At 40.0% G+C, this 18,406-nt stretch overlaps 1 protein-coding gene across 5 annotated transcripts in view; it reads left to right on the plus strand.

Annotated features, from left to right (window-relative positions):
- The first annotated feature begins 1,999 nt into the window (after positions 1 to 1,999).
- Positions 2,000 to 18,406, plus strand: part of LOC140464073 (endonuclease V-like) — a 113,167-nt gene continuing 96,760 nt past the window's right edge. For all 5 annotated transcript variants that reach the window (XM_072558750.1, XM_072558751.1, XM_072558754.1 and 2 more), the window contains exons 1-4: positions 2,000 to 2,082; positions 10,968 to 11,139; positions 14,085 to 14,219; positions 15,599 to 15,638. In XM_072558750.1, the coding sequence (XP_072414851.1) occupies positions 2,018 to 2,082; positions 10,968 to 11,139; positions 14,085 to 14,219; positions 15,599 to 15,638 (412 nt within the window). In that variant the 5' untranslated portion in view covers positions 2,000 to 2,017. The remainder of the gene's footprint in view (positions 2,083 to 10,967; positions 11,140 to 14,084; positions 14,220 to 15,598; positions 15,639 to 18,406) is intronic.

The raw sequence follows: 18,406 nt of genomic DNA on the forward strand, positions 1-18,406 counted from the left end.
CTCCTTATAGCTCCAATCCTCCAATCCTGGCAACATCCTTGTAAGTCTTTTCTGAACCCTTTCAAGTTTCATAACATCTTTCTGATAGGAAAGAGGCCAGAATTGCACGCAATATTCCAACAGAGGCCTAACCAATATCCTGTACAGCCGCAACTTTCTGTACCTCCCTTCTCCTGTACCCAATACTCTGACCAATAAAGGGAAGTGTAGAGAAAACAGCTAATTTTATTTCTATTTAAGTGAACAGAATTACAATTTCACATTTTGTTTGATTTAAGACAATAAAATGGGAGATCAGTGTGGTTTGTGGTTTCAAATTAACTCCATAATATGCTATTAAGATTAATTAATTTTATCCATCAGTTATATCTGTAATGTAGAGGCATAATGAGTGACAAATTACCAAATAAAACTTTAAGACAGCATTCTATTTTCTGCCTAGTTTCAGACTGGTGAGGCAGCTTAATGACCTAAATGGTGCTTAACTACTTTGATCACTGAAATGGATTTAATTTAAACAGTGTATTTAGTTATACCTGTACCTGGGAAAGTTGATCCTGCATATGCTGCAGGAATACTGAGTACTGGGTTAATGGTAAGATTCTTGGTAGTGTAGATTAGCAGAGAGATCTCGGTGGCCAGGCGCATAGATCCTTGAAAGTTGCCACCCAAATTGTTAGCGTTGTTAAGAAGGCATACAGTGTATAGCTTTTATGTGTAGAGGGTTTGAGTTTCGAACCACAGGTCATGCTGCAGCTGTCCAAAACTCTGATGCAGCCACGTTTGGGTATTGCATACAGTTGTGGTCACCACATTATAGGAAGGATGTGGAAGCTTTGGAAAGAGTTGAGGGGAGTTTTACTAGGATATTGCCTAGTATGGAGGGAATGTCTTACAAGGAAAGGCTGAGGGACTTGAGGCTGTCTTCATTAAAGAGAAGAAAGTTGAGAGGTGACTTAATTGAGACATATAAGATAATCAGGGGGTTTGATAGGTTAGACAGTGACAGCCCTTTTCCTCGGATGGTGATGGCTAGCATGAGGGGACATAGCTTTAAATCGAGGGGTGATAGATATAGGACAGATGGCAGAGATAATTCCTTTACTTTTCTATGTATGGGTGTGGAACACATTGCCTGCGACAGTAGTACACTTGCCAACTTTAAGGGCATTTAAATGGTCATTGATTAGGCATATGGGCAAGAATGGAATAGTGTAGGTTAGATGGGCTTCAGATTGTTTCCACAGGTCGGCGCAACATCAAGGGCTGAAGGGCCTGTACTGTGCTGTAATGTTCTATGTTGGACTCTTCCCACCCCCACCCCAACACACACACACACACACACACACACACTCTCTCTCTCTCTCCCCCTCCCCCTCTCACTCACACACGCATATAAGTCTACGAGGTGAAATTGCATTTGCAGATTTGTATTTGCAGATACTTTCTATTTTGTTCAAAAAGCACACAATCTGTAGGCAATCAGTCCAGGTGACATTTTATAAATTCCTACTTTGGAAATAGAACCAGTCTGACTCAAGGCTGGGATACAGACAGACTCTGACCTTTAACACAGTCTGAGCTAAGTTGTCATTTGTTTTACAAAACCTTAAGGTGTCTCAGGACTGTGTCTTGAAAAATGTTCTGGGATTCACATATTAATTGATCGAAATCTGAAACCTCATTCTAAGTGATGAAAAACACAACTGCAATCTAGGTTTGTTCAATACATTGCATCAGTTGTATGACACTCTGATCTTTTTACTAGAAATTCTGTGTCCTATGATCCTGTCCGACAGCTACCTGATGAAGAAACAGCGCTCCAAAAGCTAGTGTTTCCAAATAAACCTGCTGGATTATAACTTGGTGTTGTGTGATTTTTAACTTTGTCCATCCCAGTCCAACACCTGCACCTGCCGGACTCCCACTGAAAGGGGGAGCTGTACGGGGAGTAGTCCAGGCTCGCAAGGAAAGAGAGTAGGAGCATGCGCATGCTCTCCACTGTGCAGGTTCAGCAATGGCGGCTGCGTTGCTGGAGGGGGAGTGTAAGAATCGGGAGTTGCTTCTTCGGGAGTGGGAGAGGTACACTTAAACCTGCTGCTGTTATTTTTAACCGGTAAGGGGAGGAGGAAACAAAATAACCTCTTCCCCCGTCAGATCCAGTACACGTCAGCCACCAAAACGAGTCTTTTACACGGAGAGGAACTGCGGCCGGTGATCGTTATCGTCGTCAGTAACTGACAGCATCCTGCTGCATTCTGGGATTTGTAGGCTGGTGCCACCCAGAAACTACATTTCCCAGAATACCGCGCTGAACCCAGTGCCCTTGAATTCTATTAATCTCTAGCAGAGCTCTAGCCGAAGTGAAAATGCGCTGTTAAATAGAGAAGGAATAGGTTTTTATTTTAATCCAGTATCACGTGCTGGAGGCATGCTTCATACTACAAATATTGCAGTGAATATTCAGCACAGAATCAGGTCACAATTGCATTTATGTTCCCATTGGATCGTCTTCCTGCCTTTCTCCGAAGTTTAGCAACGTATTTGTTTTGCGTGCAACGTAAATAAATTGGCCTTCAGCCAGCTGAGCCAACAAAAGTTATAACACAAAAAAGTCCATTATAAAAATAATAATTTTTAAAATAGTTTTCATTGTATTCTGTATTTTCAATAATACATTAATGCAGTTTTTACAAATGTACATTAAACAACAGGAAGACTAAGATTTGAGAGCCTTTGGGACCCAGAACAATTTGGCAAATTACGCCCTCCATTTCTTCCTCTCCCAACATCCCCAACAGTACCCTTCCACCGACACTAATTCGTTTGGCTGAACTGGTCCTCACCCTTAACAATTTCTCCTTCGAATCCTCCCACTTCCTCCAGACCAAAGGGGTAGCCATGGGCACATGTATGGCCCCCAGCTATGCCTGTCTCTTTATTGGCTACGTAGAACAGTTGATCTTCCGTAATTACACCGGCACCACTCCCCACCTCTTCCTCCGCTACATTGATGACTGCATTGGCGCCACCTCGTGCTCCCGCGAGGAGGTTGAGCAATTCATCAACTTCACCAACACATTCCACCCTGACCTTAAATTTACCTGGACGATCTCTGACACCTCCCTCCCCTTCCTGGACCTCTCCACCTCCATTAATGATGACTGACTTGACACTGACATTTTTTTACAAACCCACCAACTCCCACAGCTACCTGGACTACACCTCTTCCCACCCTACCTCTTCGAAAAATGCCATCCCATATTCCCAATTCCTCTGCCTCCGCCATATCTGCTCCCAGAACACACCAGATGGCCTCCTTCTTTAGAGACTGCAATTTCCCTTCCCACGTGGTTAAAGATGCTCTCCAACGCATCTCGTCCACATATCGTACCTCCACCCTCAGACCCCACCTCTCCAACTGTAACAAGGACAGAACGCCCCTAGTGCTCACCTTCCACCCTACTAACCTTCACATAAACCAAATCATCCACCGACATTTCTGCCACCTCCAAAAAGACCCCACTACCAGGGATATATTTCCCTCCCGACCCCTTTCCGCCTTCCGCAAAGACTGTTCCTTCCATGACTACCTGGTCAGGTCCACGCCCCCTCTACAACCCACCCTCCCATCCTGGCAACTTCCTCTGTCACTGCAGGAACTGCAAAACCTGCGCCCACACCTCCTCCTTCACTTCCATCCAAGGCCCTAAAGGAGTCTTCCACATCCATCAAAGTTTTACCTGCACATCACTAATATCATTTACTGTATCCGTTGCTGGAGGAAGAACGCCTCATCTTCCGCCTCGGAACACTTCAACTCCAGGGCATCAATGTGGACTTCAACAGTTTCCTCATTTCCCCTCCCCCCACCTCACCCTAGTTCCAAACTTCCAGCTCAGCACTGTCCCCATGACTTGTCATACCTGCCTATCTTCTTTTCCACCTATCCACTCCACCCTCCTCCCTGACCTATCACCTTCATCCCCTCCCCCACTCAACTATTGTACTCTATGCTACTTTCTCCCCACCCCCACCCTCCTCTAGTTGATCCCTCCACGCTTCAGGCTCTCTGCCTTTATTCCTGATGAAGGGCTTTTGCCCGAAATGTCAATTTTACTGCACCTCGGATGCTACCTGAACTGCTGTGCTCTTCCAGCACCACTAATCCTAAATCTCGAATTGGCTTAGTGACTGGAGGGTGATGGCCAAAGGTTGTCCTTGTGACTCCAAGCTTGTGTCCCGCAGTGTAACTCAGGGGCTGTGTATTCCCTTGCTGTTTGTAGTGTACATTAATGATCTTGGCGTGAATGTAAGAGATATCTGGTAAGTGCACAGATGACATGAAAATTGATGGTGTGGTAAGTAGTGAAGAGAAAGCCTTAGAACACAGAACAAAACTCACAGGCTGGTCAATTAAACAGAACAGCGACAAATGTAATTTAATCCTGAAACGGGCAGGGTGACGATTTTTGGAAGGACTAACAAAGTGATGAATGAATTGAATTGAATTTATTGTCATGTGTACCAAGGCACAGTGAAAAGCTTTGTCTTGCGAGCAATACAGGCAGAACACATAGTCAAGTAGCATAGATAGTAAATAATAGGTAAACAGCAGTAAAAACAAAAACACAGAATGGTAGGAACATTAGGGGGACCTTGAAATACATGTCCACAGATTAGATTAGACTCCTTACAGTGTGGAAACAGACTGTTCGACCCAACAAGTCTACACAGACCCTCCGAAGAGTAACCCACCCAGACCCATTTCCCTCTGACTAATGCACCTAAAACTATGGGCAATTTAGCATAGCTTATTCATCTAACCTGCACATCTTTGGACTGTGGGAGGAAACTGGAGCATCTAGGGGAAGCCTTCACAGACATGGGGAGTATGTGCAAATTTCAGGCTTGAAGGGCCTATTCCTGGGCTGTAAATTTTGTTTGTTCCCCCACACAGTCGCCCGAGGCTGGAATTGAACCTGGGTTCCTGGTGTTGTGAGACAGCAGAGCTAACCACTGAGCTACTGTGCCAGCTCTTTGAAACTAACAGGACAGGTGTATGTGATGGGTAAGGAAGCATAAGGGATACTTGCCTTTATTAGTTAAGGCCTTGAATACCAGATTGTGGAGGTTATGAGTGAGCTGAATAGCATGCTAGTTAGGCCACAACTGGAGTGCACTTCTGGAGGGTGCTGAGGAGATGTATCAGGATGTTAGCTGTGCTGGACAGTCGAGCCAAAGAGGAGACTAAATAGGTTCAGGTTGTTTTCCTTAGGGCAGAGAAGGTTAAGGGGGGAATCAGAACGAGTTGTTCAAAATTATGAAGGGCACAGAGGGTAGTTAGGAAAATAAATTCCCCTTAGGAGAGGAATCAATAACTAGGATTGATTTAAGCTAAAAGGCAGGAAATTAAGGCAGAATATTTTCCAGCCAGAGGAAGGTGGGTAGCTGGAACCCACTGCCTGAAAGGTTGGTAGAGATGAAAACCATCACAACATCTAAGAAATAATTAAATGATCACTTGAAGTGCAATAGCAATTAAGGCTATATGCTGAGTGCTGGAAAATGGGACTGGAGTAGGTAGGTGCTTGACGCTTGGTCTGAACACAATGGGCCAAAAAATCCTTGCCATGCTGTAAACCGCTATGATTCTGCCTTGCTCACTAAAGATTAAAATTACATGTTATTAACTTACACTTTTAAAGAAAGTACATTTTGATTGGACTTGAAAAAGAAATGACTTGATTACAACTCTACTCATAAACAAAAACATTCTTTTTTTTCCGGCAATGCTGTGTGACGAAAACATTCTATCTGAGTTTATAAAACTTTCTATTGGGTCAATGCTTAGCCTTCTCCTTTCAAGAGAAAAATTGACTTAACCTGTTTATCCTCTCCTGATGAGTATTGCACAATATCTCTATCATCCCATTAATCTGTCAGTCTTTCAGTTGCTGATGAATTGCTGTGTGCTTCCAAATTTTTATCTTTTCTATTTTAAACATTTCTTTTTAAGCCTTTTCATGAACTTCTTATTTCCACAGCAAGTTTTCCTGTACTTGACCATGTGAATGCACGTTCATAAAAACACACAAGTAATTGTAGGAATTTTTTTGTATATCCCAAATATTTTAATTCACCCACTATCTTAATGTGTGAAAATCAAAAGAACTGCAGATGCTGCGAATTAGAAACAAAAAACAGAAGTTGCTGGAAAAGCTCAGCAGGTCTGGCAGCATCTGTGCAGAGAAATCAAAGTTAACATTTCTGTCTGGTGACCCTTCCTCAGATCATATTCTGTAATATAATAGAATTGTAACATTGGTGTCCAGTTGGTAGAAATAGAAAATCCAAAAATGACATGCTCGTATTTTATATCCAAACCACAATTCAGTTTGCCTTTTGTGAAATATTGAAAACAAAGTTGTTTTGGGAATATTCAGCAAAATAAACAAGTATTTTGCAAGTGACAGAACATTCCCATATATTTGCTTTGTTGTGTCGCCATAGTCTTACCAGACCATAGGGGCTGCTCTCTTTGGAGAGAGAAGCAACTGGTGGAGATTTAATGTGAAGGCCATCAGACCTCAGGTGAGGGAAGAGGTTGAGAAGGAGAGTCCCCATATTTGCTTTATTAAGTTAAACACATGTAGTATCATATGGCTTGAGTAGGAAGTGTGTTCTCGCATTTTATTTTAAGGGGAAAAGACAACATTGAACCATTACAGTATTTTACTGGAATGTCTTGTGTACATGCGTATCATTGAACAAAAGTTGATCATTTAGCCCCTTGAGCATATTCCGTTGTTGAAGGATCTGCAATTTAATTTTAGTTACATGATTCTGAACCATTATCTGTTTATACCTTTGATTAACAAAGACCATCCAATTTAAAATAAACATTTGACTCATTTGTGAATGTGAATTCCCAATTTCTAACTCTTTTTGTAGGTGTGTTTCTTTAATTTGCTCATAAAAGGCTTGGCTCTAACTTTGGAGTAACCTTCACTAGTTTTAGCCAGCAGCATTAGTTTGTCTTTGTCTATAATATCATTACCATTAATCAGCTAACCCTTTTACTTTATGGATTCCACAGAATTCATCCCTGGTTTGTAATTGTTTTGTAATTCAACCCCTGGAGCATAGCTGCCATTCTAGTAAATATTAGCTACATTCCTTGAGGGCAAAGTATCATTCTCAAAGAATGCTGTTCAATCCTGAACATAGGACTTGAGCTACAGTTGAAACACAGTTAAAACATAGTTTCTAGCACCAAGCAATCTCATCCTCTCGATATAAGACCAGCATTTGGTTAGCTTTTTGGATCCCTCCTTGTACCTCATAGAATCATAGAGATGTACAGCAGGGAAACGGACCCTTTGGTCCAACTCGTCCATGTCGATCAGGTAGTCTAAATTAATCTGGTCCTATTTACCAACATTTGGCCTATTTCCCTCAAGACCTTTCTTATTCATATCCCGGTCCAGATGCCTTTTACATGTTGTAATTGTACCAGCCTCCACCATTTCCTCTGGCAGCTCATTCCATACAGGCACCTATCCTCTGTGTGAAAAAGTTTCCCCTTAGGTCCCTTGTAAATCTGTCCCCTCTCACCTGAAGCCTGTGCCCTCTAATTTTGGACTCCTGTACACTGGGGAAAAAACTTTGGCTATTTGCCCCTTCCTTGACACTTATGATTTTATAAACTTCTGTAACGTCACCCCTCAGCTTCTGCTGCTCCAGTGAAAATAGCCCCAGTCTATCCAGCCTCTCCCTATAGCTCAAACTGTTCAACTCTGGCAACATCCCTGTAAATCATTTGTGAACCCTTGCAAGTTTCACAACATTTTTCCTGTACCAGGGAGACATGAACTGAATGCAGTATTCCAAAGGTGGCCTAAGTAATGTGCTGCACAGCTACCAATACCTCTATACTCAATAAAGCCAAGCATACCAAACGCCTTCTTCACTATCCTGTCTACCTGTGACTTTATTTTCAAGGAACTATGAACCGGCACTGTAAGGTCGCTTTGATCAGCAACAGTCCCCAGGACCTTACCATTAGGTGTATAAGTCCTACTGTGACTTGCCTTTCCAAAATGCACATTTATCTAAATTAAACTCCATCTGCCACTCCTCAGCCCATTGGTCCATCTGATCACGTCCTATTGTACTCTGAGGTAACCTTTTTCAGTGTCCACACCAATTTTGGTGTCATCTGCAAACTTACTGACCGTACCGTTTATGTTCACATCCAAATCATTTATATATGTATACCTGTATGCAATATTTTAATACTATATACGTATGGACCCCTAAGGTTAAGGGCCTGCACTGCTTTTAAGCTTTCACAATTAGAAGAAGCGACAGTGGAATGGTGGTAATGTCATTGAGTTGGTAATCCAGAGTTCCAACCTTCTGTTCTGGGGAAATATGTTTAAATTCAATGAATTAGTAAAATCTGAAATTGAAAGCTAGCCATAGAAATGTTGACCATGAAAGTATCATTGACTGTCATACAACCCCATTGAGGAGAAAGTGAGAACTGAAGATGCTGGAGATCAGAATCGATAGTGTGGTTCTAGAAAAGCATAGCAGGTCAAGCAGCATCTGAAGAACAGGAGAGTTGACATTTTGGGCATAAACCCTTCATCAAGAATGAGGCTTGTGGGCCGGGGGGCGGAGAGAAAAATGGAAGGGGGTGGGGCTGGGGGAAGGTCGTTGGGAATGTGATAGATATCGCATGTGATAGGTAATCGTCCCCCTCAGTCCCACCCCTTCTCATTTATCTCTCAGCTCTCCCCACGACCCGCAAGCCTCATTTCTGGTGAAGGGCTTATGCCCGAAACGTTGACTCTTCTGCTCCTCAGATACTGCCTGACCTGCTGTGCTGTTGCAGCACCACACTCTCAGCAATAAAACTCCACCTGTCCTCCTTACTTGTATTGGCCTAAGTACAGAAAAGTGGTCAATTCTTAACTGTCCTCTAGTGTGGCCTAGCAAGCCTGTCAAGGGCAAAATTAAAAATCACAAAACACCAGGTTATAGTCCAACAGGTTTATTTGAAAGTACAAGCACTCTGAAAGCTTGTATCTCCAAATAAACCTGTTGGACTATAACCTGGGGTTGTGTGATTTTTAACTTTGGTAAAAACAATAACTGCAGATGCTGGAAAACAAATACTGGATTAGTGGTGCTGGAAGAGCACAACAGTTCAGGCAGCATCCAACGAGCAGCGAAATCGACGTTTCAGGCAAAAGCCCTTCATCAGGAATAAAGGCAGTGAGGCTGAAGCGTGGAGAGATAAGCGAGAGGAGGCTTGTCCATCCCAGTCCAACACCTGCAACTCCACATCATGGCAGGGGCCAAAGCCAGTGACATCCACAAGCCTTTTTTTAAAATAGAAAATACTCTTCTTTCTAGTTTCAAAGTGGATAACGTCACATTGCCTGGGCAGTATTGAAATCCACGTGCCACTGTCATAAACTATTAATATTTCATTATAAATTTATGAGTTCATCTGCGTTGTTTTACAGTGTTACCTCTCTTTGTGTCACTGACAAATTTGAATATGTGGCTTTCTGTTAGGAAGATAAATACTGTATAAAAAAGAAGTATCTGTTTAAACTATTAAAATTATATTGGTTAAAATTATATTGCAGTACAATATTAATATATTCCTTTAAGCTCAGATTTTAAATTGATCCAGAGGTGCAGAAGGAGCAAGCTTTCAGTTGGATGATGTGGGTTTCATTTCAACAAACCAGTCCTAACTTTGGCTTTAAAAAGCATGACATCTGTGTCATGAGCATTTTTGTATGTTTAGGGCAAGATGCCTAGCAACCATTCCCATTGGATATTGCCACTAATGGACATTGATGATGGATATAGGAAAACTGAGCTGGGGATGTGAGAAGTGGCAACATGTCTCATACTAGTGGATATATACAAAGTCAGATTCTCTTAATACTTGTTTGGCTGATTACTGTTCTAGATGATTGTGAGGTGGGTGAAGTTTAGTACCCTTGGTAAGAGTATGAACCTTGGATCCCCCAGAAACCAAAGATCAAATGCCCAAAGTAGGCAGTAACCTGCCAGATATGAGGATTCCGCATGGTAAATCATCTGGATGATGTGGGTGAGATGTACTTTCTACTGTGTCAGCAATTTCACAAAATCACAATTACCTAGTAATGCTACAGTTTTTCAATTTGGTATTATAATGCCAAAGAGTTATTTTATTTACCTGTTAACTGCAATACCTTAACTAGAAGACCAAGACTTATCATTTAACCATTCTACTATTTTACATTCTTACTTCCCATCCTGTCATCTAAATAATTTACTGAGTTCTCAACACAAATCCCTCGAATATAGTTCTTGTCACATACGTCCCATTATTGCTACTTCCTAATGTTTGCTGTTCCTGAATGTCATTCTTATTCTGCAGTGTTCCAATTTTCAGAAACGTGCCTGAAGAAATTACAAAATAATGCCTCAATCTTGTAAAAAAACCCTGAAATCTAACAGCACTTTCCTATTGAAGAAGTATGTATACTTGCATGAATTTATAGATCTCAGCTGTACCATTTCATTTTTTTAAACTTCAGCATGCACTTGGGACAGATGCTCAATGAATGCTGCACAATGGTACTTTTCCAAGCCTTGACTATTCCATTGTGTGAGTGAGGAATGCCTGCTCAGAAAAAAAAGGATTGAAAAGCTTGCATTATGAACATTTGTTCCTCTGCGTATCCAAATCTGATTAAATGAATCCACAAAGGTACACGAGGAACAGAGACCAAGCACCTCTGCATTGGCCTGCATTGACAAATGGCAACATTGGCTTGCCAGTTTTAGCAAGCTTCTACATCCATCTTTTAATGTTTCATTGAATTTGTTATCATGGATTATTTATGGTTAGCTGCAATGCTTAAATACTGACCTTGACTTGCTTCGAACAGGCAGCAGATGGAGTTGAAAGAGCAAATGATTGACCACGACACTGAGGACTGGCAGAGTAATGAAGTCTTCGAAGGTTTAGAACGCATTGGTGGTGTGGATTTATCTTACATCAAGGGAGATGAAGTCAACGCTTGTGCCTCATTAGTAGTTCTCAGTTATCCAGATCTTAAGGTAAAATCAGATACTTGAAACAACTGTAAGTGATTGATATACAAGATTAATAAGTGACACCAAAGATATGCAGAGAACAATCTGCTTCATTTTGGTAAAACAAAATAATGTACAACAGAAACATGCTTTTATATAGTATCTCTAGCGGAGGGGAAGCAGATGGTGAGACGAGAGGAAAAGATTTAGGGGAAGTTGAGAGCAAAGGTCATGGTTTTGAGGCAGGTATTGAAGGTGGATAGAAATAATGAGATTCACAGAGCCACTGGATATCGGGCTGAGACAGTTCAAAGCTCTGCTTTTGCACATGGAGCAATAAAAAGGGCAGTCTACACAGGGCACTCTGCCAGTCTGAAGAACAGTGACCCTGAGCTGAAAAAGACCAATTTTAAAACCTCACTTAATTACAGGAAATGTGGCATTGTACATTTAAACAGCTTTGCAGCTTTCACAGTTCAGAAGATGGTGGATGTTTTATTTAGGACCACAAGGTGGAGTATTTGCAATACTTACCTCACTAGAGAATGGAAGCATTTTTCATCAGGCACATCTGTATGATCAATTCCAACTGAACAGACACAAAACAGTTTTATACTGGATTAGTGGTGCTGGAAGAGCACAGCAGTTCAGGCAGCATCCAACGAGCAGCGAAATCGACGTTTTGGGCAAAAGCCCTTCATGATGAAGGGCTTTTGCCCGAAACATCGATTTTGCTGCTCGTTGGATGCTGCCTGAACTGCTGTGCTCTTCCAGCACCACTAATCCAGTATTTGCTTTCCAGCATCTGCAGTCATTGTTTTTACCACAAAACAGTTTTAGTTTAGCTCTGCAAAGGCCATCATTTCAAAATTGTCATGCCCTGATTCTGCACTAGCACATACAAACAGTCTATTGTAGCAGCAATAATCAAAAGATTATTTTAGCCCCAAAAGAACGTTTTAATAGCTGTAGCTTAAAGAATGGGGACTGAACTTCTTGGAGATCTCAGACATGAGGTTGATGATTTGAAAGTGAAATGTATGAGAATGCTTCACATTCTTGATTGAAAACAGAAAATCATAAAGATAAAATTAAACCAGATTTAAAAAGTGGTACTATATACAGGCAGCAGTTTTAAGTAAAAATGTTAAAAATAAGTGTGTTGTTTCATGGGAAAGAAAATATTTCAAAGATTCAGATGTAGGCTGAGCCTCCAACACAGTTGTCTACTAACAATAATTACTGTCTCTGCATATTAGTATTGTTGAATAATTGTCAGAAAAAATGAGCACTCTATCTTAGAGAGATCAGTAGTGTCACCACTTGCAAATTGTCCTAGTATGATCATATCATAATACAGTAACTTGAAGCATTTATATTTTGTCTCTTCTTTTATTGTTTGTTTCTCATTGCTATTCTTTGAAATTTTTAAATCTTTATCTTGTCTATCGAACCATATTAGCCATTAGCAGATGGTTCCAAATGTACAAATGTTGAACGATTCTTACATTTTCAGTGTTTCTCTAACCAATCTCCATAGAAACCACCATTACAATTTCACTCACTGGTTCAACAGCAGTAATTCTAAACACTGATCTCTATTTGCAAATATTTCAGTTAACAAAATATTTATGCTAATTGTTGGTCAAATTCAGTGCTGGTTCTAAGCAAGCTTTCACTAAATATTTCTACCACTTCTCCAGCAAAGTTGCCACTTTGTAGTTTTTAAATTGTTGATTGCTTATAAACTCAAAAACAAAAGCAGTTAACATATTTGAAGAGAAAGGACAGCTTGTAACAATTAATGAAAGATTCATAACCAAGCTTGATAATCTTTCCCTTTACAGATACTAAGTGATTCGTTGCATATTTCCAGTTGCATTCTGTTCTTATTTCTGATTTCAAAGTGTTTGTTGTTTCACTTTTTAACAAGGCCAACTCTTAAGAATGGATTTTAAAGATTTCATCAAACCACAGCAAAACGTTTTATTTTTCAAACTACCATGTTGATACAGTATTGAAAGGTACCAGCATCCTGTGGGAATGAAAAACTGAAACTCTAGCATGAATGGCATATCCAAAACAACTTGAATGGATTATATACAGTTATTTCATACCCTTTGTAGCATTCCAGGTTTCCTGCAAATCACCATTGACCAGAAATTGAACTGAACTAGTTTTATAAAGAATCGAACAGCAAGTAACTCGCCTCCTGACTCCAAAGCCTGTTCTCCATCTGCATGATCGAATACTCCCCACTTGCATGCATGAATTCAGGTCAAACACTCAAGAAGCTTGTCATCATCCTGGATAAAGCAGCCTGCTTGATTGACACTAACACACAGTAGCAACACTCTGTACCTTCTACAAGATGCACTGCAGCAGTTTACCAAGGCTCCTTAGAGAACACCTTCCAAGCACACGGTAACTGCCATCTAGAAAGACAAGAGCAGCAGTTGTAAGGAAGTACCACCACCTGCAATTTCCTCTTTAAGCCATTCACCATCTTGACTTGGAAAAGTATCAACATTCTTCCACTCTTAACTGGGTCAAATTCCTGGGATTCTCCCCCCCCTCCCAGTTCAATACCACCTTCTCAAGGGTAATTAGGGATGGGTAATAAATGTTGACCCAGCAACCCACATCTCCTGAATGAATAAAAACAAAGTGTATGCAGTCTTCTCCTAATGTTGCTGCTTGGTACAGAAGTGAACTAATTTTTAAATGGAAATGGAAAAAGTACAAAAGACATCAGTAATTTGAAAGCTGAGAGTTATCATAGACAGATAGCTGTTTGGCTGCTTATATTTTCAACAGGTTTTCTGCTGTCCACATTTTCAAATGGTCCACCTGAAGAATAATATGATAATATATATATTTTGAATAAAATGCACCAAGCATTATCTGGACTAATACATTCAATAATCATCATTATTAATTCCATTTTTATTTCTTTTTTCTGTGCTCAGGTTATCTATGAGGAATGCCAGATGGTTTGCCTGACTGCTCCTTACATCCCAGGCTTTCTGGCATTTCGGGAGACACCTTTCCTGGAAGAAGCTTTGAGAAGACTACAACACAAGGACCCAAGTCTTCTCCCTCAGGTAAAAATACAAGTGATTCTCACAAATGTGTGAATATTATTGATTAAAGTGTCTGCATTAGATTTCATGAACACAATATCCAAGATGTTGAAGCTGTATCATGTGATTTTTAAGATGACTGCCGTATTCAATGTATTTTGATGCAGTAGCCACAGTAATCAAAATAATAATTTTCAAAACAAAAATAACCAATTTGAATTATTTCACTTTAATGATCTGTAAGTCCTCAACCATTTAGAAAAAAACACATTCTTTTCTTCTACATGGAATTCAAAAGTTGTTCAGGAAAATATCATTTTTCTCTTGTCAATTTCAGGAAAGTATTCCTTCTAAATCATCTTTCCAAATGTCAGAATTACATATGTCAATTTGCTTAATAATTACGAGTTAGGTTTGCATAATTCCCCAGCACATGTTCCTGTTTGTAAACGTGTCATTTGTTGTGAACAACATTTTAGTAGCATAGTTCTTTTCAGCTTCCTGTATGGCAATAGTGATGGCACCTGGCTACTTTTTAAAATAGCTTTTAATTAATCTGTGCATCACAGCCTTACTGACAAGGGGCTCCAGTGTGTTATCTTACAGACTGGAATCAGTCTTGGAATCATTGGATGAAATAAGAATCCTCCTAAATTAATGATACAGTTACTCGAAAGCAAACTGAACACAAATCATGACCAGTGAAACTCTAACATGATCAATGTTTATGAATAGAAATTAGGTAGGAAGTAATGGAAAAATGAATCCAAAGACTGTAAGGAACTTGAAGGGTTAACACTATGATAAACCACAGCATGAAAGCTTGAGCAGTTTATGAATGTCATTTGAAGCCTGAAATTAGATTAGTGCCTTAAAGTCACCTCGAGGTGTGTGTTATTAGTTATAATAAATGTGACTTTTTTTAAGGTTGGAATTCATTTTCTGGGTAATGTAGGGTCGTCCAAAATCTATTTGGTTGATACGGATGTTTTATGATACCGTTTGAAGATGAAAGGAAGGGCAAGTGACAGAAGGCGATTATTGATTGTATGACATATGACCTGACAGTCTGTGGACCCTGAGAGAAGACCTACATATTACCACATTCTTCATAATATGTATCACAGGAAAAATCATTATTATTACATATATTACAATATAGTGGTACAAGGCTTGAAATTTTCATGTAATCAAATTATGACAAATGATAGAAGTCTTCTTCTGTAAAAGAATTTGATCCAAACAGAGTAATGAACTGTTTAATAAGGAGTTTAATGTGCAACATTAATTCTTGTTAAACATATTGAAGCTCACAAGCTCACAATTATCTTATTTCAAGCTTACCTCTTGCAGCAGTGCTGTGTCAATCTATTTCATTAACATTATTTATCAATATGCAGGTTATTTTTGCAGATGGAAATGGAATTTTGCATCACCGAGGTAAGCAGCACACTTTTTATCAATATGTATTGGTTGTACTGTGTACTGTGTTGATTGTTTTATGTTTATCCATCTGAACATTAACCCTACCAGTTTCAACCATTATTATACAAGTTTTAAACAAATTTCATCTCTAAAGTTCTTTTCACAGTTACAATTGTTTTTTTTCAAATATGAGCATGTTGGAGCCTGTGTGAATGTCACATTCACGTATTGTGTCTGTAAAATATGAGGTGTTATCCTATTAATTTAAAAACTAATAATGGCATTTTCAACCAAGCTTGCCAATGTGCTTCCATTAGTCACTACATGCTGGGGCTCATCAATCTGTTTCAGTGCCTTTAATCAGATCTTATTTCAGAACAGTAATGAGACGATCTCCCATAATCTCACTTAGTGATACTGCAGAGTCTGCAGTCCACTTCTATTGTTTACAGCAGTCTTCCTCGGAGATTCCAGAATACCTACTGTGCTTTGCAGCAGCACACCCATATGGCTTTCAGTCAGATACAGTTGATGCTTCCTTGCCTGATTTTGAGCTCAACAATAGGTGGATGTGAAAAAGTGGGAGGAGTCAGCACTTGTTATACAGAGACTGACCTCACTTCCAGGTTAATCTTTCATGAGCCAGCTGTGTGGTCCTACTTCTCGAAGGAACATCAGGGCAGCTCCAAAATAGTTCATTGCACATTAGTTTTTTAAAAAAAATGCACAATAATGTTGCATGCTAATTGTTGTAGTTCCACCTCTTTAAGGAATTACAGTGGTGAACCGTTGATTTAAAATTGATAGAGATGGTCTCTGGCACTCCAGTAGGAGACCAGTGGGAATTGGAGCTGACGAGCAATGATTGTGGACAGGCTTAGAATGAGCTTTATTGTCACTTGTAAAGAAAATGAGGTGCAAGAGAAACTGTCAGTTGAATGTTTGTGATACAGCAAACATTTTGTTAGAACATAATCAGAGAGCAAACTAAAAGGATTTACACAATAAGAATAGTGAACAGCAAAGCAGAAGATAACCAAGAAGCGATTAGTAAATGCTGATAGTGAGGATGAAGAAAATTAGTAAAGAATTTAAGGTAAATATTGAAAGAAGATGTTTTAGTCACTCAGAGCATGTGAAAGCATTATTACAAAGATTCACTTCAGGAACACAAAAGTATTTTATTAAATTTTTTTTGTCTAATGTATTTTTATCTATAAGTAGATATACTTGAGGAAAATTTAACTCATGGTAGCTGATTTTGCACCCTAAAATTAATATGAGATCTTCAACACCCAAAATACATGGAGGCTGTGGGTGAATCCACCTGCAAAAGCCTGGGAAAATCCACTCACAGGATGAACCATTCAGAGAAATATTGTCCTGAGAAATCGAATGGAAGGAAATGGTGAGATGCTGCTATCACTGGCCAGTCTCTCCAGTGCTTACTGACAATAAACATGGGAGAGACACAACTTGCAAATGGAGAAGCAACCAACAGTTTCATAAGTAAGTGATGGTATTTGCCGGGACTGCCTTGAGCTGAGTCCTGGCCCAGGAACTATCTTTAACCAAGCCAGGGCTCAGGGTTTGCCTTTAACCAAGGTGGCAGCTGCAAGATGGGTATGGGGAAGAAAGAGGCTGCAAGAGGAGATAGGCTTAGAGAGAAACAGTATTAAACCTGTCAAGGAATGAATACATAGCTAACTGGGATCCAAGAAAAGTCACTAAATTAATTCAGTCTTTGCAAATCAATGTGGAATTTTTAGTCTAAATAGCTATGAAGCTTAAATATTAGGTTCAAGAGCTACGATCCTGAACAAAAAGTGTTTGGATTCTACAGTAATGAAAAGTCTAGTAATTGCTAAATTTAAATCTGAGATTGAAATCTAAATTCCAGTAGAATGGGTAAAAACTGCCTGGTTAAAATGTTCCAGGTTTGTGCATATGTGAAGGAAACACATTAGCCATGACCTCACCAATCTGTCAAAGGTCTGCTTCAGGTGATTGCTTTTTGTATGTAGACACATGTATAAAGTTATCTTGAACTTGTATTGCTGACTGATCCTTGTTGTCTTGTACTGTTGTATCAAAGAAACTAATGCCTTCCTTACGTGTTGTGGCTTTACATTTAATACAGAATTGTTACTGATAATATTGTTCCATTCCTCCAAATCAGTTTCTGTGAGTGTCTGAACAGCCCATATGTAAATACAAAAACAAAACTTAGTAGTGACTGCATCACATAATGAATGAGTTAAGGAGAATGAAAAATTACCCTCCAAAAACTAAAAAATAGACTTTTGAGAAAGTATCAAAATAAGTCCTTAAATATATACATATATTTCAAGAAGTGGTTCGGTGCCAGATAAAGACTGTGCCTGACAGCAGTTAGCAGGCAACTGAGCCACTTCAGGAGCCAATAAGCTTGGGGGGGTGGGTTATGCTTTGGACTGAGAGGAGTGTGCCGCAGGTCAGTATCGCTGTGTAACAGACTTGGAGGATTGTACGGGAGGTCAGTATTGCTGTGTAACAGACTGGGAGGAGTGTACGGGAGGTCAGTATCGCTGTGTAACAGACCGGGAGGAGTGTGCAGCAGGTCAGTGTTGCAGTGTAACAGACCGGGAGGAGTGTGCGGGAGGTCAGTATCACTGTGTAACAGAATGAGAGGAGTGTGCAGCAGGTCAGTATCACTGTGTAACAGACTGGGAGCAGTGTGCGGGAGGTCAGTGTCACTGTGTAATAGACTGGGAGGACTGTGCAGCAGGTCAGTATCGCTGTGT

This window comes from Chiloscyllium punctatum, chromosome 39 (genome assembly GCF_047496795.1).
Source record: "Chiloscyllium punctatum isolate Juve2018m chromosome 39, sChiPun1.3, whole genome shotgun sequence".
In the NCBI taxonomy this organism is placed as follows: domain Eukaryota; kingdom Metazoa; phylum Chordata; class Chondrichthyes; order Orectolobiformes; family Hemiscylliidae; genus Chiloscyllium; species Chiloscyllium punctatum.